Genomic DNA, 23,045 nt, shown 5'->3' with positions numbered 1-23,045 from the left:
TCTTTTTTTTTTTTTTTTTTTTGAGTCAGGGTCTGACTTTATAGTTCAGGCTGGTCCTGAACTTATTATGTAGCTCAGGCTGGCCTTGAACTCCCAGCAATCCTCCTGCCTCTGCCTCCCGGCTGGGATTACAGTCATGAGCCACCACGCCCGACAACAACTGCCTCATTTAGTCACAGGGCAGGGAAATACTTTCTAAGAATAAAGTAATAGATGAAATCACATTAGGGCATTTATATTAAATGTAAAATATGTATAAAAAACTCAAAAAGGAAACAACAAATTGTAGAAAGTTGTGACAAAAGTGGTTGATATGAATGTCTAAAAGTGGCCCATAAATGAGCAAAAGATGCATATAATTCCCAATGCAGCAATTTTTCAGGCCAATTGGCAGGACAACGTGTCATTTTCTGTAGGCAGGAACTGGACAAAGGCCAGTCAGGTGGCTCTGTGCTTTTTCACCCATTCAATTTACAAATATTAGAAAAAAAAACTCTATTCAGAGACACAACTATGGGATAAAGTGCACATTCTCCTATCCTGCTGATGGAGAAGTGAAGCCAAACCCCATTTCTAAAAGGAAATGTGGTAATAACTATCCCCACTATTAGGAATTTGTCCTGGAATAATACTTGGAGATGTGGGTAAGAGTTTACTAGAAGGATGTTTATTACCATAATAACTAATACTTTTCTGTGGAAAAATATGAGTGCAGAATAATGCAGCAGATGTTCAGTCACGGTACACTTTAGTCACTGAACATTTTATGGCTATAAAACTACATTAGTTGGGCTATGTGGCATTTAGGAGGGATGTCAACTTGGATGGCTTTAGCTTCCATCTGGTGTTGGTGGAACACACTTCTGGGAGCATCTAAGTGGGAAACGGATACACTGCCATTGGATCTATGCCTGGTCCCTTGCCCCCTCCTCTCTAGTGCTGTTCTCCTGCTCTGCTTCCTGGCTGTCATGAACTAAGTAGCTTCTGTCATATTATTTCTGCCTTGGAGCCAACTCACCATGGGCTGACTCCTCTTAAAACATAAGCCAAATCAAACCTCTGTTTTGTTAAGTTGTGGCTGTTGGATATTGTGTCCAGCAATGGGAAAAGCTAAACAATAGAGAAATTTGGTACCAGAGAAGTAGGATCATTGCTGTGAATGTATCTGATCATGCAGTTTAGACTTTGGAACTGGTTTGTGGGAGAAAATCAGGAGGTCTGGAGATACAAGATAGAGGAGCCCTAGAATACGACAAGCAGAGCCTGATAGATTCTGGTTGGAGCTCAGAAGACCAGAATGCTGATAGGAATGAAGACAGAAAGACCAGGCTCAGGAGTATTCAACTGGGAATAAAGATTCCATTAGCAAGGGGCTGAGGATTTAGCTTAGTGGTTCTGCCATCTGCCTTGCAAGCACAAGGTCCTGAGTTTGGTCCCAATACCAAAAGCAAAACAAAAGATTCTATTAGCAGTTTGATTGAAGGCTGTGTGTACTACACTCTGGTAGAAAATTTGTCTATCTTTTGCTCATGTCCTATGAATTTACAGAAGACTGATACTAAATGTAGTGGGCCAATTAATCTGGCCAAGGACATTTCAGGACAGCCCAATGTTCAGACTGTTGCATGTCTACTGCTGACTGCTTTTAGCTACATTTATAGAATTTGGGGAGGGGAGGCAGAGCAGAAAATTTGGAAAACTTTGTTTTTGGCTCAGAACAAGTCTTGTATAAAGACTGGGGCCAAAGGAGGCCTGGCTACTGAAAAGATAAACACTATTAAAAAGAAAATAAAAGGCTGGGAATTTAGCTCAATGGTGCCACTTCTGCCTCACAAGGGCAAGGTCCTGAGTTTGATCACCAGTACTGAAAAAAGAAAGAAAGAAAGAAAGAAAAGGAAAGAAAAGAAACCAAGTGCTCTGTACAGACAAAAGGAAGAATTTGCTTTGAGGGCAAGACCCTGCCTGGGCCAGGGATTTAGCTCAGTGGTGCTGCCGCCTGCCTGAGTTCAATCTCTGGTACCAAAAAAAAAAAAAAAAAAAAAAAACCAAAAAAAAAAAAAAAGACCCTCCCCATCTCAGGCTCAAGCATAAAAAAAATGTCAGCCTTTCATTTGAGAATAGACTCACTGGTACCCTTGTTCTATTTTCTTAATTTTATTTTAAAAAATTATCATCCTTTATGCATGAGTGTATGATATGAATGGATTCCAAGCGTCTATCAAGAATAGTGGAGAAAGCCAGGCATGGTGGCACACACCTGTAATCCCAGCACTCAGGAGGCTGAGGCAGGAGGATTTCTGTGAGTTTGAGACCAGCCTGGGCTACAGAGTGAGTTCCAGGTCAGTCTCCACCACATAGTGAGACCCTGTCTCAACCCCCGCACCCCCAAAAAAAGTGTAGTGGAGATGTTGGCCCGAAGGAGAGAGCTGTGGAGATGCTCCATTTACCTGGTCATGTCATAACTCTCAAAGCTCATCCACAATTAAGTGATCAACTCCAGACAGGTTGAGGGTCAGCCTCGGAATTAAGAGTTCTGTTAGTACTGGACAGTTTTTTTTTTCCCCTGGGTAATTCTTCACAAGGGCACATTTAGTCTTTTTCTTCTCCTTTTTTAGTGCCCTCCACTGTTCATAGCACTCTTATAAATGAACATGGAGTTGGCTGGGTTGTCCACTACAGGTTTTAATTGTTTTTTTGTTTTGTTTTGTTTTGTTTTTTGGTACGAAGGATGGAACTCGGGCCCTTGCGCTCGTGAGGCAGGCACTGAGCTAAATCCCCAGCCCATGGTTTTTGAAATCCAAAAGTTGGCACAAAAACCAGAAAAGGAACTGTTACCATGTATCACATCATTAAAATAAGGACATAAGTGGCTTAAGTCATTATAAGAAAACAAATCATACGAATTCAACAGTGGAAGAATTGATGGCCAAATGGATAAGTAGATCTTATGGGAAACCCATTTGAAGCAAGTTGTTGAAAACCCTGATTATGCCTTAAACCTCCCATCATATAATTATTAGAGAAGTATGATGCCTATGTGAGATTCACACAACTATTAACACTGTTGTCTCCACGTCCTTGTCTGTGGCTATTAAAATACCCCTGTGCCTCCAACAGCTCTTGGTATGTATTTGAGGATAAACCATCTAAATGCTTTGGACTTTCTTCTGGAAAATAATGTCCATTCTGGGACCTGGTTTGAAAACTATGTTTGTTTACATTTTCAGTGATTTCATACTGTTGAACTCAATAATTATCACAAAATCTATTTGGCTGCTTTACTTTTTTTTTAATCCATAACCAATTCAAAGAGCTTTTCTTCTCCAGTCTTAGTCCTTTCATGTGACTGATAAGACTGAATTCTTTCTGCATCATTGTAATTGAAATCAAAACTAGAAAATGCCAGGGGCCGGGGACTTAGCTCAGCAGTTCGGTGGCCTGCCTTGCAAGCGCAAAGACCTGAGTTCAATCCCCAGTACCAAAAAACAAAACAAAACTAGAAAACACCCAAGGGTTTTCTTAGCAATACTTCTGAAATAAATTGCTATTTGGGGTTAAATTTGTGGAGGATAGGCAGGGGAAAGTTTAAGAATCATTAGAACACTCAGTAGCTCAGTGGTTCCACTGCCTGCCTCACAAGGGCATGGTCCCAAGTTCAATCCCCGGTACCAAAAAAAAAAAAAAAAAACCCAAATAAATAAAATAAGAATAGTTAGAACTTTCTGGAGTTGTACTTAAATGACTGATTTCATCGTTACCTTGATTTTGATAAAGAATAGCAGTGTTATTTTTTGTTTGAACATTCATCCAAGTTGCTGTGTTTGAACTGATCCTGCAGATGTTGCTGAATTTGATAATGAATTCATTGATTTAAAATACTCAGAATTTGGGGGTTCAGGTTTAGCAAATTGTTGCTTTTCTGTGACATTAGCAAAATCATTATTAGCTGGATAAGCTGTGTGAGGTTTTAGTTCACATTCTGACTTTCAGGCAAAATCAAAAGCAAATCCTGCTTCTTTTGCAAACTGTTTTTCTGCCAGATGTAGTGTGGTTTTTGGAAATGTGAAATTCTGCTGGTCAGATACTGTGGCCTCCATTTTTTTTTCTGATCTGCTGATTTAACATGACATAGTAAGGATCTGCTTCTATCATTGGTATTTCAGGTGTGCCACTGGCTAATATTTTTACCATGTTGGACACTAAAATTTGAACATTTATAAAGCTTAGCCTTATTAGGACGAGCATAGTCTGGGGTATCTATAATAATCTGCATTTTCACTGTTATCTACTAAATTGGGAAAGAAATATCTCTAGCCTTTTTTGTTGCAATGGTGCTTCAAGACCTTTAGCAAATATTTTCTCTCTTCTCTCTTCCAGAAGGCTAAGTATCAATACCTGATTCTTTCATGATATCAGACAGACAAGTTTGTGGTACAAGATAGTTCTTGGTTTGTTTGTTTGTTTGTTTGTTTGAGGCAGGATCTCACTATGTAGTTGAGACTGACTTGGGACTCACTATGTAGCCCAGGCTGGTCTCGAACTCACAGTGATCATCCTGCCTCAGCCTCCCGAGTTCTAGGATTACAGGCGTGTGCCACCACGCCCAGCTAGAGACAGTTCTTGATAAATGGATATTTCTGGAATGTTGCCTTAGCTGTATCATTTGTCTGAATATTGCAAGTTAGAATGATCACTCTGTGAGGGATATACCACTATGCATCCAGGTCTAAACCAGTAAATCCATGATAGAGTTCATCTTTTTTGTTATGGTGTGAGATCACTACTCTGCAGGTATTGTTTTTCCACTGCTGACATGGATTCACTACTACAAAAAGCCTATTGAGAGACAACTGTGTCTAGTGGCCTTTTGGTTTCTATTAACAGGTCATGGTGACCTACAAATCTGCTTGTAGTCACCAGCTTAACTGATTTTAAATTAGAGGAGCAGGTCCCTTCAAGGAAAATATGGCTGACTTTTCTTCTTCCAAAATGCTAGACCCAAGTCCATGAAAGCCTGTTTCACTGCCACAGTTTGAATTTTGTTCTTTAGACTGATCTGAGAATTAGGTTGTTTAGTATCATTTCCATAAGTAGACCACAGTTCACAGAAAGTGAAGCATCTACAGCACTTGCATATTCTCTTGATGAAGAGTAGAGGTCTGTCCTAGATCCACATTGGTTTTGTTCTCCATGGCAGCTCAGCCTGCCTGTCTTGGCAGATGTGCACTTCGAGGCTGGCCAGTGGTGCATCCTGCTGACCAGAGGTGGATGGAGGCTGGCAGGAGAGGCCGTTATGGCCAGCTCTCCTTCTGCAAGAGACCCACCACCCACCACACCCTGCCACACCCTGCCCACTAGTAACCCTGTTTGAGAAGGGCTTCCTAGAAAAGTGATTCCTTGGGACTCGTTTCACTAGGCTCAGTTATCCAGGCACCCTGCGGCCACTGCAATGATGATGGTCCAAGGGGGCCTGGCTACTACTGGCGGGGCAGCTGGCCTTGACATCATCCATGGGATGCTGGTTTTACAGACATGCAGAATCCAAGAATTGTGGAATCAGGGAGCCTTCTACCCAGATTTCAAAGGAAGGCTTGGGAGGCCAGCAAGGAGCCCTTGAGAGGGCAGTGTGTGAAGCCAATGGTACAGTCAGAGATTCCAGAACATGGAAAGTCTGCTAAGGAAAGCTGTAGGCCATGAGCAGAGCCAGCCTGAGAGAGAGTCCATGTAGGCTGCAAGGAGTTGAGGCCACCTAAGCCCTTTGGAACTCACATCTCACCACCATGTGTCCTAGGTGCTGGATGGAGAACAACAGGACTTAATGTTTTTTCCCTGATGGATTTTGATATTTTTTGTCCTATTTTTTTTCTATTTCTCTATTCTTCCCTTTTGGAATGGAAATGTTTAACTGTGCTATTGTATCTTGGGACTACATAACTTGTTTTTTATTTTTATGGAGATTCATAACTAACAGTTTGCCTTAATTCTCAGTAGAAGACTTACACTTGGACTTTTGAAAAATGCTGTCACTGTTAAGACTTCGGATAAGGGATTATTGTATTTCCAGTTGTACAGAGGATAGTTATGGTACATGGAATTATAAGCTTGCTAATGTCTTCATTTAGAAATGAAGTATGGTTTAAGGAGATGTGCGTGGGTATGAAGGTAATAAGGGGTGGAATGTGGTGGTTAGGGTAGAATGTCAATTTGTAAAGATTTGGGACCCACCCAGGGGAATGGTGGAGCACACTTCTGGCTGTGTCTGGGTGTGTCATGGAGGTATAGCTTTGGGGTCTATATCTGGTCACTTCCTTTCCTCCCTTTCCTGTTCCTCTGCTCTACTTCCTGGCCATCATACATTAAGCAGCTTCCTCCATGATGTTTCTGCCTTGGAGCCAGCTGACCTTGGACTGGATCCATTGAAAAATGGGCCAAATTAAATCTCTCCTCCCTTAAATTGTGGGTGTTTGATATCGTGTCCAGCAATGGTAAAGCTGACTAATACAGGCTAAGAATATAGCTCAATGGTAGAGAACTTGGTTAGTATGCTAGAAGTCCTGGGTTTCCTCAGCAAAATATTTCAGTGGTGCCACCGCCTGCCTCACAAGTTCAAGGTCCCAAGTTTGACCCCTGGTACAAAAAAAAAACAAAAAAAAAACAAAAAAAAAAAAAAAAAAAAAAAAAAAAAAAAAAAAAAAAAAAAAAAAAAAAAAAACCAAAAAACCTAAAAAAAAAAAAAAAAAAAAAAAAAAAAAAAAGAAAGAAAGAAAGAAAAAGAAAAAGAAAAAAAGAAATCCCAACAAACCTTCCACATTGCTTAGATACATAACATGATTAAATGTACTTTTAAGATGTAAATCCCCAAGTTTCTGAATGTGAATCAAAAGTTGGCTTTTTCCTCCTGCATTGGTATCTCTGCCCTGTGTATGACAGTGATGAGACACATGCCTGTCTCAAATTCTGAGATCAGAAAGTTATACACATTCAAAACTTACATTCAAATGCAAGTTCTCAGTTCTACAAATCATTCTTAGTTTTAGCTACGACATGTTTAATTCTATTAGAGGGAACCTTGTGCTGAGTACAAATGGCAGGCACTGAGTGCCCCCGCAATGAGTCAGGTACATCTCTCCAACTCAGGAACAAGTTACACTTCTCCCAGCCCCACCCAGGAGACCTAACTCCCTGCATCCAACCCAAACATTCCCCATGAGCTGACCATCCATGGCCCAGGGCTAAGGGATGCCCCCTGGCCAAACCAGAGGGCAAAGCAGGCGACTGAGCATGGAGGCCCCTCTCAGATTTGCACCTGTGTGGTATTACCTGGGAGGGCACCTGTGTACTCATCTTTCTAGGACACATACCTGTGTGTGCTCTCCTTGGGAAGAATAAAGGACAGCTCAGTCCCAGCACTGCTTTCCAGAGTGGCATTGGGGATGTGGTGGTACACCAGCTGGGAGATGGCTTTGGGGTTGCAATGTGGCTCCTTCACTAGTGTCATGTGGTAACCAGCACCTGGAATACATGGGCTAGGCATGAGACCCTTTGGCTATCTCCTCACTTGTCTTCCTGCCTTAAATGGGGTTTATGCCAGGTAGTTTCATGGGAAAAAAGCTGGAAAGACAAAGGCAAGTGAGCCACGACAGATACACCTCAGGGGTCCTCCATGCTGTCTTTGGGTCTTGTCTACCAAACCCTAGCTTGGGAGAGCTGCACAGGGACCTGGGATGCTTAGTGTAGTATGAAGCACCTGCTGGAAGCCAGAGCCTTCTAGAAGGTACAACCACCAGGACAGGGAACCAACATGAGCAATAATCTGAGTGTCTGAGGGCATCTGCTTTACACAATTAACACTGATTGTTACTGAGGCTTGAAGCTCACACGAAGAAATTTAGCAAGGGCAGGAGATGCCAACTGTATCATACACATCAGATCCCTGCTGTCGTTTCCTACCCAGTGTCATTTTGCAGGAACTATCACATTCATGTCCATTTTAGGGACAAGGACACTAGGCAGCCAGGCAGAAAGTAGCAAGTTCTCAAGGCTATGGAAGAGATGGTCCCATGACCTCTAAGACCTGTACCACATCTTTCTTGGAAAGGGAACTCCAGTATCTTTGCAGGGCACATGACCACCCAGAATAAGGATGCCCCTACCAGTCTTCCTCCAGTCTTCTGTGGTCACACTGGGGATCTTTGGGGCTCTGTGTGGGCCTTCTGGGAAAGGCTCACTTGTGTCTTGGGTGTTGGGGTGGCTGGCACACCAGTGCCACAGTGGACCAGGTGGCAACCTTCATAGGGAAGTTACATCTACCCCACAAAACTGGGACCTGACCTAGGTCTCTACTTACTGCCTCGGGCTGTATTAGGAGCCCAAGTGTACGCGGCTTCTCCAAGTGACCACCGATCTCTGGAGCCCTGGACAAGACTGAAACAGAGCCCAACCATCCAGATGTTCTGTCCCACATCCTTTATTTCTCCCTCTACTGGGGTGATAAAACAGGAAGTGGAGAGAAAGCCTCTCCCTGCTGTTCTCAGGGCCTGTCACCAAGGCTCATAGTGAGCAGTTCCCATCAGCACAGGGAAGGTGGCACTGACCCTGCTATGGGATGGAGGCTGTCTGCTGCCATCTGCCACCCACCATATTTACCATATTTCTGCTTGAGGAATAGAGAGGACCCGCAGCACTGCAGCTCGCCCTTGGCCATGATGGCAATGCGGTCTCCCAGCAGGTCTGCTTCATCCATGAAATGGGTGGTCAGCAGGATGGTGCGGTCACTTTTCTGCTGCTGAAGCAGGTCCCAGATGGCCCTCCTGGAGATGGCATCCATTCCTGAGGTGGGCTCATCTAGCATCAATACCTGGAGAGCAGAGGCACAGCCTCATGGTGATGGCAGAGCTACATCTCAGGCTGGCCATGTGGGAGGCCCGCGCAGCCTGAGCTGACTCCAGTGGCTCGAGTTCTAGAACCCAAAGTCCCTGGGCACTGCTGTGCTATATTTTGTCCATTGTATGTGGGGTCCTAACCTGTGGTGCTGGGGCCCGCTACTCTACCTTAGAGCCTGCGATGAGAGCAATGCCAACGGAGAGCTTGCGTTTCATGCCCCCACTGAGGAACCTACACAGTGAGTTCCTCTTGTCCTCCAGATTGAGGATGTGCAGCATCTGCTTGACTTCTTCAGGGCATTTCTGACGAGATAGGCCTTTCAGCTGAAATGGCAGGGGATGAGGGGAGATGAGGCAGTGCTGCCCAGCAAGTTCCTTGGCTTGACAGTCTTCTCCCAAACTATTCTGCTTGCCAACACAGCTTATTCTGGTTTTGGCAGGAGAGTTCATCAAACAGACTTTGCTTTGGTGGGAGGCTAATGTCACACCTAAGTAACGGAACCACCACTATCTCCAAGTTCCTGTCATCTATGGACTCACCTGTGCATAGAAGCAAAGATGTTCAGCAACTGTAAGGTTGTCGAACAGGACATCATGCTGGGGGCACAGGCCCAAGCTCTTCCGGATTTGAACCATGTCTTGGGAAATTTCATACCCACCAATATAGGCACATCCACTGGTAGGGGAGAAGAGTCCTGGGGCCAAGCAAAAGACCCCCAAATTTAGTGTGAAAACCTTGCTTATCAGCAAGTCATCAGGTTCCCTTCATTTCTTCAAGGACCCTGTGTGAGGGAGAGTTCCAGGAACCCCTCTTCCCCACCACGGCGGGCTCTGTCCACCTGAGCAGTGGGGAACAGAGGGGACAGGGACATGACCCTGCTATACAGCACACAAGCTCGTCACGGATGAAAAACACACACACTTGCAGAAACAAGTGTGTACAGTGCTCAGTGAATCACTATCACAAGACCCCCACACAAACCCCCTGTGCTCAGGAAGATGAAGAGCCATCATAGTTGGGTGCAATGCACCAGGATGGCTTCCTAAAGAGAGTTTGTGACCAAACTGTTATCAGTATAGGGTGGACCCGCCCTGAGGGGCTTGGGACTTTACCGTGGTTGCTTTTGCTGATGCTTTTAGGTTTAGGCATTCATGAAAAGAAGCTTGGGATCACCCAAGATGCCCCGTATGACCCCTTGGGCTGTGGGGCTGAGGCTCTGCTGGGTATAAGAACATCTCAGGTTTCAAGGCTGGGAAAGACTGAAACCTACGTGAAGGACCAAGGCCAGACTGGCACGCAGCAGTGCGGAGGGAGGGCCTGCCGGCCACAGGTGGCACGAGTCCACCCCTCACCTGTGAGCATGGACAGGGTGGTGGTCTTTCCTGCCCCGTTGTGGCCCAGCAGAACGGTAATCTGCCCTTCGTACAGGTTCAGGCTCAGGTCCCTGACGGCTGCCTTTTCCTTATTCCCCATTTGGAAGACCTGCAGGTGAGGCAGAGGGCTGCACTGGACTTTCCCTGGTCTTCAGCAGCTGTCCTCCATAGGCCTTTCATGGAATGTGGCCTCAGTGTCTCAAGAGCCAAGCTCAGAGCCAATCAGCATGCAGAAGAGTGTTTGGGTAGAGGCTGTATATCCCTGCTCTCCCCGTCCCACCCGACACGTCCCACTACCTCCTTGATGTCTCTCCTGGGAAGCCTATGGCATCCAGGATAGCACAGCAGAGCATGGCAGGAGGCACAGATGTGAGTGTGCATTCTCTGGCATCACCCTAAGTCTGGTCCTGCGCTGGACACTGAGAGTGACACAGAGAGGTGGTCTGTGCGCTGGGAAATATGTGAGCAGTGGCTGAGGGAGAGAAGAGGCCTAGAGAGAGCACCTGTGGCCCCCAGACCAGCCCGTTCCCATAGCGTCCTGCTGTGTCCCCACCGGGAGGTAGTACCTTGGACAGATGCTTGATCTTGATCCCAGCCACTAGGTCCTCAGGCTCAGCTTCAAAGTACTCAGTTCTGAGCACTTTTTCAGGGTCACTGTCCTCTTCCTCCTTCCCTACGACCATCCTTGGGTGACCACACCAGTAGGATGGCTGGGATGGAGACAGACAGGTATCAGCTATTCGTGTCAGTCCATTTTGTTTGTGGCCAACAAAGCAAACACTGACACACGAAACACAGGCAGCAACACGGCTCGGCTAATCTCCAAGAGCACAAGTGGCGAAGTAGATGCTGCTCAGAGTGAGTTTTGTAGCAGCTCCTGACTCAACTGTCCCTGGGAAAGTCTAAGCCTCAGCTTCTCAATCTGGCAAATGGGCACCACAGTCATTCATAGGCTTGCTGCAAATGTCATCTCAGGCAGGGAAAGGAGTGTGTTAATGATATTATTAAAAAGAGAGGGCTTTTTTTTTTTCTTTTTGCCCTCAGTACTGGGAAATAAATCCAGGGCCTTTGCTCTGAGCTATATCCCGTCTTTTTGTTTTTATTTTGAGACAGGGCCTTGCTAAGTCAGTAAGTTGCCCAGGCTGAGCTTGAATTCGTGATCTTTCTGCCTCAGCCTTCCAGAGTGCTGGGATTATAAGCACACACCACCATGCACAGACCCATCCTGGGTCCATGCAGGCATTGAACGAGTGTCAGGGACACTCCCACCCTCCACAGAGGTAGCCCCACTTGAGCAGGGCCATTAGGACTCACCAGGAGGAAGAAGTACCAGGGCTGGGGCACACCAAACTGGCCTGGGAAGACGGCCTCCATGTACCAGGTCACCAGGCCATAGAGCACAGAGTCCAGAAGCAGCATCCCTAGCACTTGCCCAAAGCAGAAATCATCGTCCACATTGACAGGACTCAGGAGGTTTTGCCACTGGATGCCTGTGCCTGGGTACACACCAGAAGATGGCCCAAAATCAGGCAGACTGGGACAGCTCAGGAACCCTGTGGCCCCAGATGGCACAAGTATGCACATTTGCCCTGTGTTGTTGCTCCAAAATTGGTGTGACTGTTCCCTTTCTGGCTCGATAACAAATCTGGCCAACTTCTTTCAAGTCTTTAAGAACCGGCAAAAAATTTACGAACTAACTAGATGAGGTCACATTTAATTGCCAACATATATACACATTACACATTTATGCACATCCACACACATGTTCCCACACATCCACACATATGATTTGGGAAAGGCCAGAGTGAATAGATGTACATTTATGTCTTTCTTTCTTTTTTTTGGTACCAGGAATCAAAACTCAGGGCCTCACACTTGCCAGGCAGGCACTGCGCTGCTGAGCTACACCCTCAGCCCCATTTATGTCTTTCTTAAAACTGAGAGACACCCATAATGCTCTCTTTCATGGAGCTCACGGCTCAACATCGTAGCCCATACAGACTTGGGACTGACCAGTCATCCTCTGCAGACCTGAGAGCTCTAAGTGGAAGTAGCTGTCTCTTGCCTTGGTAAATGTTCACTTTTCAAACAGGCAGAGATATGTCTATTGTTGAAATTAAAAAGAGGGAGGAGGGTGCCCCATAGTTCTTGAACTGGCTTTTTAAAAAGTATTTGAACCCTGGAATGGTCTGCTCATGCACAAAGTGTATATTTTAATCACACTACTAATGGAAGCACACTACTAATGGAAGCACATATATTTAAAATGCTAAAGTGTTGGAAGACATTGACAACTGATAAATAAAAGTTCTAGTTAAAAATACTGAATGTTCCCGTGGTTACTCACTTCCAGGGGTCCAGAGTTTTGCAAGCTACAATAACTAGGAATTTCACAATGCTATGGTTTGAATGTTTCACCTAAAAGTTCAAGTGTTGGAATTGGTTCCCAGGGCACCAGTATTGGGAGAGGGCCCTCATGAATGAACCAAAAGTGGGCCTGCAGGACAGGCTTTGCACTTTTTCACTCTCCTGCCATGTGAGAAACATTAAAGGTGCCATCCTAGAAGCAGAGACTGAGCCCTCATCAGACACTAAGCCTGCTGGAACCTTGATCTTGAACTTCCAAGCTTCCAGAACTGTGAGAAAAAGTTTCTGTTCTCTAGAAATTCCTCCGTCTCAGGCATTCTGTGATGGCAGCACAAATAGACCAAGACATATGCCTGGAAGAAACGAGAGCATTTGGCCTAGACAAGAGAATAGCTGGATAGGGAAGGACTGAGACCATTTTACATGAGCTCAGTCCAGTCCTTTGGAAGGTAGCTTGTATTTCATTCTTGTCAACAGAGCCAGGATAACACACAAAAGTCCCAGGAAGGCAGATGCTGAGCGCCACCACAGAGGCCAGACATACTTAGTGCCTCTGCTGATGAAGCCCTCTGGCGTCAGGTGTCCTGGAGAGCCTGTTTGTCACCTGAGATAAATTCCTCTGCTAGATGCAGTTTAGACAAGACACTCCCTTGGTGGCAAGAATCAGCAAGAATGGCTGGTGAGGACAATAACACTTACCTTTGGCTTCAAATTTGCCTATGAGCTGGGCTCCCATTGCCATGGCAACATTGGACAGGAGACAGGACAAGAGCTTCTGATTTAGCGTCATCCAGTTGTAGTGGGGAGCCACAAAGAAGTAGGGGATGTATGTGAAGAAGTACAAGAAGCCACCCACAGCCGCCGCCATATTGGCTGTAGGGAGAAAGTAGCAACACAAACCATGCTACAAACTCACCAGGGCACTTGCGCAGGTATCAGTAGTCACAGGGAGCCTGGATCCCATCCAAGTCCTGGCACTGAGGAGCTGAGGCAGCCTGCCACGTTTTATCAGGGTGCAGGGCTCTGGGATGGCACCCTGCCTGGGGTCTCCAGCCTCTTCCTGCAGATTTCCCACCCAGGTGTGTCCTTGATGTTGCACACTTGGTAGAAACCCTAGATCTTCCCCAAGCTCCCCTTCTTGCCTGGTCTTCTCAGGCAATGGTGACCTCTGTAACCCATGCATCCATCAGATGCTCACTAAGCACCTAGTCTGTGTCACGCTGCTCCAGGCACTAGGAAGATGCCTGCAGACAGAACCAGGGAAACACTTATCCTGCCAAAGCCTAGCCTCCAGCGGGGAGTAAAGAGGGAAGTAAAGAGTAGAATGTGTTTCATAGGGACAAGCCCTGGGCAGAGCAGCAAGGCACAGAATGAGAAAATGAATGAGGTGATACGTGAGAAAAGGGCCAACAAAGGCAGGTAACCAGGTAGGTCGGGGACAACACTGTCCATGTCTACAGTGTCAGATTCTGGTTTTAAGACCCTTTATATCCTTAAAAATTGTTGAAGAAGGCTGGGGATTTAGCTCAGTGGCACCACACCTGTTTTGCAAGCACAAGGTCCTGAGTTCGATCCCCAGAACAACAACAAAATAATAATAATTGTTGAAGATACCAAAGGGCTTTTCATTATGTGATTTTCTCTCTCTCTCTCTCCCTCTCTCTCTCTCTCCCTCTCTCTCCTATCTCCCTATTAATTCTATGAGAAATTATTAACAGAAAATTTAAAGCTTTTTCCCCTTTCCTTCCTTCCTCTCTTCTCCTTATTTTTGAAAGAGTGTTTCACTATATAGTCCAGGGCGGCCACAAACTATTTATCTCAGGTTTGTCTCAAACCTGCCACAGCCTGAGTGCTAGAATTACAGGTGTGTACTACCACACTCAGCTTGAAAACGTGAAGTTTTAAACAATTTAAAAGAACATACCAGAAGTAGCGGCACACGCTTATGTTCCCAGAATACTGAAAGGAGGGATGCAAGTTTGAACCTAGCTTGGGCAATTTAGTGACTGAGGCTCTGTCTGAAAATAAGGGAGGGGAGCTGGGAATATAGTTCAGTGAAAAGCTATGCCTGTAATGCCTGATTTAATGGAGTATGCTGGACGCACCTAGCTTCTTCTGCATTCTTCTGCTATATCCTGTTTTTGTTGTTGAAGAAGAATAAGAAAAAGTGGCTTCACTCAGATAAACAGTTGGAGAAAGGAGGAATATTATATTAGTCTTTACAGACATTTGTGGATATTCTTTTTTTTTTTGCACCGGGTATCGAACTCAGGACCTTGCACTTGCGAGGCAGATACATGCCACTGAGCTAAATCCCAGGCTAGATATTCTTTTTTTATATTTTTTGGGTAATGGTGATCAAACTTTCCTTGCACTTGTGAGGCAGGTGGCAGAACCACTGAGCCAAATTCCGGCTGGATATTCTTTTTTTATATTATATCACATGTGCAATCAAACTAACCAATGAACATTTCATACTCTGTTATATTAAAAGCCTTTGGTTTATACTGCACTTTAAATAAATTTTAACATGATGAATGTAGAAAATACTGCTTATGAGGGGCTGGGGATGTGGCTCAGCAGTACTTCGCCTGCCTGGTAAGCACAAGGTCCCAAGTTCGATCCCCAGTACCAGAAAAAAAAAGTAAGAAAGAAAGAAAGAAAATACTGTGTATGGGTCATGTGGATCTTCTAAACACTGACAAATGTTATTATACAAAAAATCACATTTCTCAATATTATCACTAATCTCATAAAAATTCTTGAGGTATTGGGAAGCTGTCAAGCTTATAGTTACAGATTTGAGTTTGCAAAATTCTGTATGTTGTTTGAAAGCTTGACCTATTACAGACATAAGATATAATAAAATTACCAGTGGTTTTCCTTAAAGTAAGGTAGACTCAGATTTGAAAAACAGCCGTTAAATATACAGGTATGAACAACTATAGTCTGATGGCTATTCCTGCAGGCAAAAATGGTGTGTGAAAATGTAGCTAGTTCAGCTGACAACGCAAATAATTGTGCACAAGGTACTCCTGAGGACAAAGTCTGTATGCTGCACAAGTACTTTATGTGTACCTCTCATTTTGTCATGCAGAATACTAAAACAAAGCACAGTAAGTCCCTGATTTATGAACATTCAAGTTGCATACTCTCACAGGTGTACTGTCTAAGACTCATTTTGTTGGCTGATAAATGAAGTGTTATGAATAATTCTCCCACAACAAAACTTGATCAGAAGTCAGGAACTTACTGTATACTCGAGAGTCAAGATATAATAAAATTAATGATTTTTACTGCACCAAGGAAGTTCTTCAGTCAAACTGGCATTTTTGTTTTGTTTTGTTTTTGCTACCAGGGATTGAACTCAGGACCTTTCGCGATGGAAACACTGAGCTAAATCCCCAGCCCTAAATAAACTGATTTTTTTTTTTTTTGATACCAGGGATCGAACTCGGGTCCTTGCACTTAAAGAGGCAGGCAGGGGAACCACTGAGCCAAATCCCCGGCCCCTCAAACTGGCATTTTTGTTTGTGCTGCCCAAGCTAATCTCAAACTCCTGGACTCAAGTGATCTTACCACCTCAGCTTCCTGAATGCTTGGACCACAGGTATGCATCACCACACCTGGCGAGGAAGAGATTTATTAAAGTATTAAAGGAAAGTTCAGAGACTCTTAGGACAGACTGACAGGCTCTGACAAAGCCCTAAAAGAAGAGAATGACAGGAATAATAAAAGCAGAAGCTGCCAATATACTAATCGGAGAGGACAGAGGTCCTTACGCAAAAGGAAGCCACACATCGCCCGTCAGTAGATTCTCACCAATGCCAAGGGTAGTAGGTGGCAATTAGGTGACACTGTCAAAGAGCAGGGGAAACGGTCTACCCAGGGAGAATGCTATATGCAACTAAAATATTATTTAACAATGAGGCAAAATAACACAGCTTTGGCAGATCCCCTCCAAATTAACTACTCACTAATCTACAGGGAAAGAACTACTCAGGGGTGAAGTTCAACATAAAAAAAAGTAAACCCCTTTGCCAGGCATGGTGGCACACGCCTATAATCCCAGCACTCGGAGGCTGAGGCAGGAGGATCGCTGTGAGTTCGAGACCAGCCTGGGCAACATAGTGAGTTCCAAGTCAGTCTCAACTACATAGTGAGACCCTGTCTCAAAACGCCCTCCCCGCCAAAAGTAAATCCCAAAACAGACCACACAAAAAAAGAATGCACACAATACATGTTAGAAATTATATGCATATGGGCAGCCCATTCAGGACCCCTCCTGTCTCTCAGGAGCTATTCTTTTTTTCCTCTGTCTCTTTTTGGTACGAGGGATCAAACTCAGGATCTTGTGCTTGTGAAGCAGGCGTCAGAACCACTGAGCTAAATCCCCGGCCCCTCATGAGCTATTCTTATTCTCTATTCCTATTCCCCAATTTTCCTACTCTTAAAAACAAAAAGAAATTATATGCATATAGAATAGTAATCAATTGCTTGTGTTTTTGTTTGTTCGTTTGTTTTTTGAGACAGGGTCTCACTATGTAGTTGAGACTGACCTGGAACTCACTTTGTAGCCCAGGCTGGTCTTGAACTCAGAGCGATCCTCCTGCCTCAGCCTCCCAAGTGCTGGGATTACAGGCATGCGCCACCACGCCCAGCCTTGCTTGTGTTTTTGAAACAACAAAATGACCTATACAGCTTGGGAAAAAATGACCTAGCTTGGGAACTATTAATGAGTATTTATAATGTGGTCGGATTGAACCATACATATCTGGGATGAGTCTAGACATATTTACTAATTTACCTTTTTATAAACTTTCAAAGGTAAGTGTTTAAACTCAACACTAAAGGTCATTCCTACAAGGAGGGAAACAAAGTATATCTTCCAAAAGATTAGAAGTAAAAGCACCAGAGGAAAATTTCTTAGCCGAACAGAAGGCAGCAAAGGCAAAAAACAAAACTGGAGGAACAGGGCACCCAAAACTCAGACAGCAGAAATAATCTCAACTGGAACTACTACAATTACATAATAGACAGACAGAATGAACCTTTTCTTTTGGCTCCTCTCAGCACTACCAGAGTGCTCACAACTGCCTCTTGCCAATTTCCCTTCACCCAAAGCCACTCTGACTCCTCCCTCACCCACACCAGTGCCACCTTCGGTCCTCTTTCCAGCTCCTTTCTGGGGGAGCTCACAAGGACCAGTTGAGGGCATTGGTGAAGTCCTCTGAGCCTATTCCTCAGCAATCTGATTCACTGCCATCAGCCCCAGCATCTCAAGTGTCCTCCACCCAGACAACCCAGTCGCTGGGTCATCTACATCAATGTTCTATAACCTTCCCCTCCCAATTTCCAGGGACTTGGATCAGGCAGCCCCGAGTCCTCTGGCCTCAAGGAGCAGAAGGACTCACCTTTACTGAAGAATGTGCTGACCATGAAACTGAAGGAGATGGAGGAAATGGAGAAACACAACAAGAAGACCAGCACCAGAGAGGGATCGCTGTTCGAGAGTACTGCTACATCCTTCTTTACCTGCAAGACAGGCCACCCAGCAGAGTGGTGGGTTGGAGCAAGAAAAGGTGGAGATGGGGCCGGAGGAGTTTAAATATTTTGCTCAGAGAGGCACTGCTGGGGACAGTAGGAGCCCTCGCCTCAGCCAGTTGGAAGCCCTGCTATCCTCTGCTCAGGAGACTTGACTCGTGGTCAGTGGCCAAGAGACACTCCACGTCAAGAGCAGATCCCAGCATGGGCTCTGGGTCTCTGCAGCCTCTTTTCTTCTGAACCCCCTGTCAAAGCCACACTCACCTTGACACAGAAAAGCAGCGTCATGAAGGAAACTGTGATGAGGAGGAAGAGAAAGAACATGAGGAACCAGGCGCTCCAGTGCAGCCAGCTGCTAAGCCCCATCATTCGCATGTACTCCTGCAAGGGATGGAAAGTATCACACCTGCAGGCCACTTCCTGTACCTGCCCGGGGTAGGCGTTTGCGTAGACAAGTATGGGTCTGTCAGTGGGCCGGAAGGCAGAAGGCCCAGGTCTGGCTGTCACAGCAGCCCTAAACCCAACAGCTTAACCCTGCGTGTGATACGAGGACTCTCCCCATCTACCTTCTCCAGTCTTAAACCCCATCTGGGACCATTCTGGGTCCCCACTCAGGACCCCTTTCTCATGTCATAGAGCGCCCCCTGCCTTCTATGTGGCAATGGCCTGACTTTCCTTCGTGGTACAGCCAACACTGTCTTCCCACTGGGTACACGAATCCCCATCATTCTAGTACATCCCACCTTCTGCCTGTGTCTCGGGAGGGCCTGACGTGTGTACCCAGTAGATCTTAATTAAGCTGGGAAATTGTGTCAAAGTCCTTCAGCGGTGCCCTTGTGTTCTGTGGGGCAATTCCGAACTCCCTGTGTGTGTGTTCCTGAGTCTTATGTGGTACTAAGTCTGCTCTCCACAAGTTCAGCCTGGCTTCCTGTCAGAAGATCCTGCAGCTTGCCAATCTTAGACATCAGCCTCCTGGGCTGTCATGTACCAGAGCGTGGCAGTGAAGGTTAGAAGCCACAGGTGTCCATTTCTTTGCCTTTGATTGTTCTGAAAGGAGGGGCCAGAATAAGAGAAAGGCGGCTCCTTGTGGGAAGCACTGGGTGTTTCCTTCCCTGCCTCAAGGCAAGCCCTCAGGAGTTGTGGTGAAGAAGATCAGCTCCTTCCTGGACTAACACTGATGGAGAGTTGTGGGCATCTCAAGTTACACTGTCCAATGGTAGCCAGTGGCCACGTGTGATTATTTCAACTTAACTAAAATTAAGTATAGCGAAAATTTCAGCTCCTCAATTCAAGTGCTCTGTGGTGACCATAACAGATAGCAGATCCTGACAGTCTATGGTCACAGACAGCTCCCCTGGGAAGCACTGGACAGGAGGAGGGACTGGGACTGATTAACTGACTCTTACACGCCAGGATGGGGCTAGACTGTTTATCTTCCAACTCTTTCTTAGGCACAATGTCATTCATTCTCACATTTTTTTTTTCTTTTTGGGACTGGGGATCGAACTCGGGTCCTTGTGCTTATAAGTCAGGCTCCAGAACCACTGAGCTACATCCCCAGCCTTAGACACAATTTCAAACCTTCAGGAAAATCCAGATGGAGTATAATGGCCTCTCATAAATCCATCCCTTAGACTCCACAGTCAGGAGCCTTTGCCTACTTGTTTGATTGGTGTATCGGAACCATTTCTAGTCCACTGCTAACTATCTTAATGTCGCCATTGTTTATTTATGTTCATTTTATTGGTGCTCTTTAAGGCATCCAAGCAGGTCACCGACTTTCTGGCCAGTTCCCCAGCTTCTTGTCTGCAGCAGTTTAAAACCTCCTAGCCAAGGTGGTGGTGCACACCTGTAATCCCAGCGCTCAGGAGGCTGAGGCAGGAGGATTGTTGTGAGTTTGAGACCAGCCTGGGCTACACAGTGAGTTTCAGGTCAGTCTCAACTACATAGTGAGAACCTGTCTCAAAAAAACAATAAATAAATAAATAAACAAATAAATAAATAAATAAATTTTTAAAAACCTCCAACCACCACAGACTTAAGAATAATTTAAGTAAGTGTCATTTCACTAGCAGTGGGGACATTTCCAGAGGAAACTACAAATAAGTCCTGGGTAGCCGGGCATGGTGGTGCACGCCTGTAATCCCAGCACTGGGGAGGCTGAGGCAGGATTATCGCTGTGAGTTCAAGGCCAGCCTGGGCTACACAGTGAGTGGCAGGGCAGTCTCAACTACATAGTGAGACCCTGTCTCAAAAGAAAACAAAAACAAAACAAAAAAAACTTCAAGTTACATATGTGGCTTGTGTTCTTTATTGGACATTGGAGTTATAGGGACTACATCAATAGTGAGAGAAAATGTTCAATTACATAGCGGAACAGGAATATAATCAACATTGCATCTAGATCTAGTGCAGCCTTCTGAGTGCTGGGATCACAGCATGTGCCACGACGCCTGGCTGTAACTTGACGTTTTGTAACAGCCACATCAAAAATGGAAAGAGACAAATAAAATAACCTCAATGATATATTCTACTTGTCTATTCCAAATATAATCCTTATATCCCTATTGTCAACATAAAAATTGGACTGATTATACTTTCGCACTAAGTCTTCAAAATCAGTGTGCACTTTATACTCTGGGCACAGCTCAGTTGTGACCAGGCACATTGCACGTGCCCAATACCCTGGAGGCTCTTGCAGCACAGGTCCAGGGTCACCTTTAGTCTTGGTGTTGAGCACTTACCTAAGGTGCTTCACAGGCCTTTAGGAACCCATGCATATCAACCTGATTTCAAGGAAGCCAAGATGGGCTGGAGTCTCAGTGAGCATTCAACCTGTGCTCTGGCTCTTGACGATCCAGAACACAGGAAGGATGGCAGCCTCGAAATGAAGGTAGTTTTTTTGTTGTTGTTCTTTTTTGTTTTTGAGGGAACCCTGAGATAGACACACTGTCATGGCAGCACCATTCCTAGAATTGACTTGCCAAGATGTCACAAAGCCACACCAGGAGGGTTACCTTTAGTTTTCTCTCTTTCTCCTGCACCACAGCCCGGATGATGCTGAGGGATGTGTAGGTGAAGCTCAGCATGAGTAGCAGGGGAAGCTGGTACTGGATGGCGATGAGGAAGTGGTCTGAGATAAATGGAGGGAATGGGAACCTCTTTGCGATCACTGTGAGCTTCTGGAAGAGCTGGTGTGCGGAGCCGTTGGCATGGTAGTGCATGATGGCTCTGTCCACGGCATGCTGCACTGCCAGGAACCCCTCGTGGATGTAGCCTGGATGAAGAGGCAGAGGACAGTTGTGTTGTGGGTGCTGTGCTGTCTGCTAGAGAGCTGCGTGCCCTCAATGTCTGTGGCCGCCAATGGCATCCAGCACTGTTCAGTGTTCCCACGAGAGAAGGGAGAAAATATGTCACACACTGACAGCAAACAAGAGTGATGTCATTGTCACTTCCACTCCATAACTAACATGGCACATATACAAATCACACACGTGATCACATTTAAAAAAATCCTGATTAAAAAAAACAGGGCCGGGGATTTAGCTCAGTGGTTCTGCTGCCTGCCTCCAAGCGCAAGGAGACCCGAGTTCGATCCCCGGTACCAAAAAAAAAAAAAATCCTGATACAAACATGGCTAGAGAGACTCTGTATGCCCCAACTGGGTTTCATGGGATTTTAAACAAACAAAAAACTTAGGCTAGGGGCCAGGGATTTAGCTCAGTGCTTCCACTGCCTGTCTTGAAAGCCAAGTTCCTGAGTCTGATTCCCAGGACAAAAAACAAAAACAAAAACAAAAAACAACAACAAACTTAAGCTAAAAATACACTAGGAAAGAGTACATGGAAAGTCTCCACAAGCCTGGTGTGGTGTCGCATGCCTGTAATTCCAGCACTCGGGAGGCTGAGGCAGGAGGATCGCTTCAAGTTCGAGACCAGCATGGGCCACATAATGAGTTCCAGGGCAGTCTGAACTACATAATCAGATCCTGTCTCAAAAACCAGAAAAAAAAAAAAAAAAAAAAAGAGTCACCATGAAGCCAAGTGCGGTGGCACATGCTTGTAATCCCAGTACTGAGGCTGAGGTAGGGGGATTCTGAGTTAAAGGTTAATTTTAGCAAGTTTAAGGCCAGTCTGAGCTACACAGTGAGAGCGCATCACAAAATAAAACACCAAATAAAAGAATAGGAGAAGTACAAAAAACAAGATTTGAGGAACAGCAGAGGAAGTGGGTCCTGAGTATTGTCCCAACAATCTGGGAGCCAAGAGAAAGAAACTGATGGCCCTGGAGTCCACCTGATTCCAAGTGGAAGGCAGCTCAGACCAGAAATAGGCCAAGACCTTTCCAAAGGTGGAGTCAGAAGAGAAGATTCTGGTGAGTGAATGTCTCTCTCTCTCTCTCTCTCTCTCTCTCTCTCTCTTTCTCTCTCTTTTTTTGGTACCGGGGATCGAACTTGGGTCCTTGTGAGGCAGGCGGTGGAACCACTGAGCTAAATCTCCGGCCCCCAAGCCAGTGTTTCTTAAGGCCACTGTAACTACCATGAGTTCAGTAGCTAAAACAACAGGAAGCAGTTGTCTAACAGCGTGGGAAGCTGGGAGTCCAACACTTGTGTCTCCTGAGTTAGACTCCCGGTGTCCAGAGGGCTATGTCCCCTTTTGCACAGCAGGGGACTCTCCTGAAATTCTCCAGATGTAACAGTCACCTGTGTTCCCTGACACGTGCCCTTTCTCTTCATTTGTTCATTCCTTCTTTTCTTTGTTTGTTTGAGGAAGGGTCTTGCAATGTAGTTTAGGATGGTCTTGAACCCACAGTGATCCTCCCACCTCATCCCCCCAGTGCTGAGATTATAGGCACGTGCCACTACATCCAGTTTATTGT

At 45.4% G+C, this 23,045-nt stretch overlaps 1 protein-coding gene and 1 pseudogene across 4 annotated transcripts in view; both read right to left on the bottom strand.

Moving 5' to 3' along the window:
• The window catches only part of Abca3 (ATP binding cassette subfamily A member 3), a 78,284-nt gene that overhangs the window by 17,341 nt on the left and 37,898 nt on the right, over positions 1-23,045 (bottom strand). For all 4 annotated transcript variants that reach the window (XM_033758716.1, XM_010603523.3, XM_010603524.3 and 1 more), the window contains 11 exons: positions 21,185-21,444; positions 18,432-18,548; positions 18,038-18,158; positions 13,323-13,496; positions 11,571-11,752; positions 10,823-10,966; positions 10,236-10,365; positions 9,423-9,577; positions 9,051-9,206; positions 8,647-8,857; positions 7,362-7,512 (listed from right to left, as the gene is read on the bottom strand). In XM_033758716.1, coding sequence (XP_033614607.1) covers positions 7,362-7,512; positions 8,647-8,857; positions 9,051-9,206; positions 9,423-9,577; positions 10,236-10,365; positions 10,823-10,966; positions 11,571-11,752; positions 13,323-13,496; positions 18,038-18,158; positions 18,432-18,548; positions 21,185-21,444 — 1,801 coding nt within the window. The remainder of the gene's footprint in view (positions 1-7,361; positions 7,513-8,646; positions 8,858-9,050; positions 9,207-9,422; positions 9,578-10,235; positions 10,366-10,822; positions 10,967-11,570; positions 11,753-13,322; positions 13,497-18,037; positions 18,159-18,431; positions 18,549-21,184; positions 21,445-23,045) is intronic.
• LOC104847948 lies at positions 2,417-5,250 on the bottom strand (annotated as a pseudogene).

This window comes from Fukomys damarensis, unplaced genomic scaffold, assembly GCF_012274545.1.
Source record: "Fukomys damarensis isolate Sample0158 unplaced genomic scaffold, DMR_v1.0_HiC HiC_scaffold_34, whole genome shotgun sequence".
NCBI lineage: Eukaryota > Metazoa > Chordata > Mammalia > Rodentia > Bathyergidae > Fukomys > Fukomys damarensis.
The sequence above is the reverse complement of the archived record's forward strand: the minus strand, read 5'-3'. Positions and strand labels throughout refer to the sequence as shown.